Here is a 705-nt window from a genome sequence, read left to right on the forward strand (position 1 = left end):
TTGTTCCTATTTTACATGCAGGCCGCCTCCAAGTACATGAACTGTTTTCTCTCACCTCTGCTGACTGTGGTGGCCAAGAATGTCGCTTTTTTTGCCGGCTCCCTCCTGGCTGTGCTGATCGCGTTGACCATCTACGACGAGGACGTGCTCGCAGTGGAGCACGTTCTGTCGTCGATCACGCTGCTGGGAGTGTGCATCACAGTGTGCAGGTCGGGACTGTGTTCCATTTGGCGGCAAAGTTATCTTCAATTTAATCTCATTGTAAAAATTGGAATTGCCGGTATATGGGATTCCGTTTCGTCCGCAGGTCCTTTATCCCTGATAAGCACATGGTGTTTTGTCCCAAGCAGCTCTTGCGAGTCATCCTGGCTCATATTCATTACATGCCTGACCACTGGCAGGGCAATGCACACAGATATGAGACAAGGGACCAGTTCTCACAGGTCTTCCAGTACAAAGCCGTAAGTATGAAAGACAAATCCGGATGAAATCGCAACATTTATACCCGGGGTGGGCAAACTTTTTCCTTTAAAAACATAATAAAGACAAGTTAACTAAGGGCAAAACTGTCTGAATTATTGCACAAAAGGATTGATAACAGAAATGCTTTGTGGACAAGATTAAAGAACGAGTCGGTCATACAGGTCATACCTTGCCCACCCCTAATTTACATGGCCATTTTATCTTTGCATGTTTTTTTTTTTT

The 705-nt window shown here is 45.2% G+C and overlaps 1 protein-coding gene across 1 annotated transcript; it reads left to right on the forward strand.

Moving 5' to 3' along the window:
* Positions 1 to 18: 18 nt before the first annotated feature.
* LOC109508913 (autophagy-related protein 9A-like) lies at positions 19 to 518 on the forward strand. Its single transcript, XM_019858840.1, has 2 exons — positions 19 to 209; positions 308 to 518. The coding sequence occupies exons 1-2, from the start codon at positions 37 to 39 to the stop codon at positions 486 to 488; spliced, it is 354 nt and encodes a 117-aa protein (XP_019714399.1). The 5' UTR covers positions 19 to 36; the 3' UTR covers positions 489 to 518.
* Positions 519 to 705: the final 187 nt, after the last annotated feature.

This window comes from Hippocampus comes, unplaced genomic scaffold (genome assembly GCF_001891065.2).
Source record: "Hippocampus comes isolate QL1 unplaced genomic scaffold, H_comes_QL1_v1.1 C16695356, whole genome shotgun sequence".
In the NCBI taxonomy this organism is placed as follows: domain Eukaryota; kingdom Metazoa; phylum Chordata; class Actinopteri; order Syngnathiformes; family Syngnathidae; genus Hippocampus; species Hippocampus comes.

Coding starts and splice junctions, on each gene's coding strand:
- LOC109508913 (XM_019858840.1), top strand. CDS start 37: ATGAACTGTTTTCTCTCACCTCTGCTGACTGTGGTGGCCAAGAATGTC. Junction 210..307: donor GTGTGCATCACAGTGTGCAG/GTCGGGACTGTG, acceptor TTTCGTCCGCAG/GTCCTTTATCCCTGATAAGC.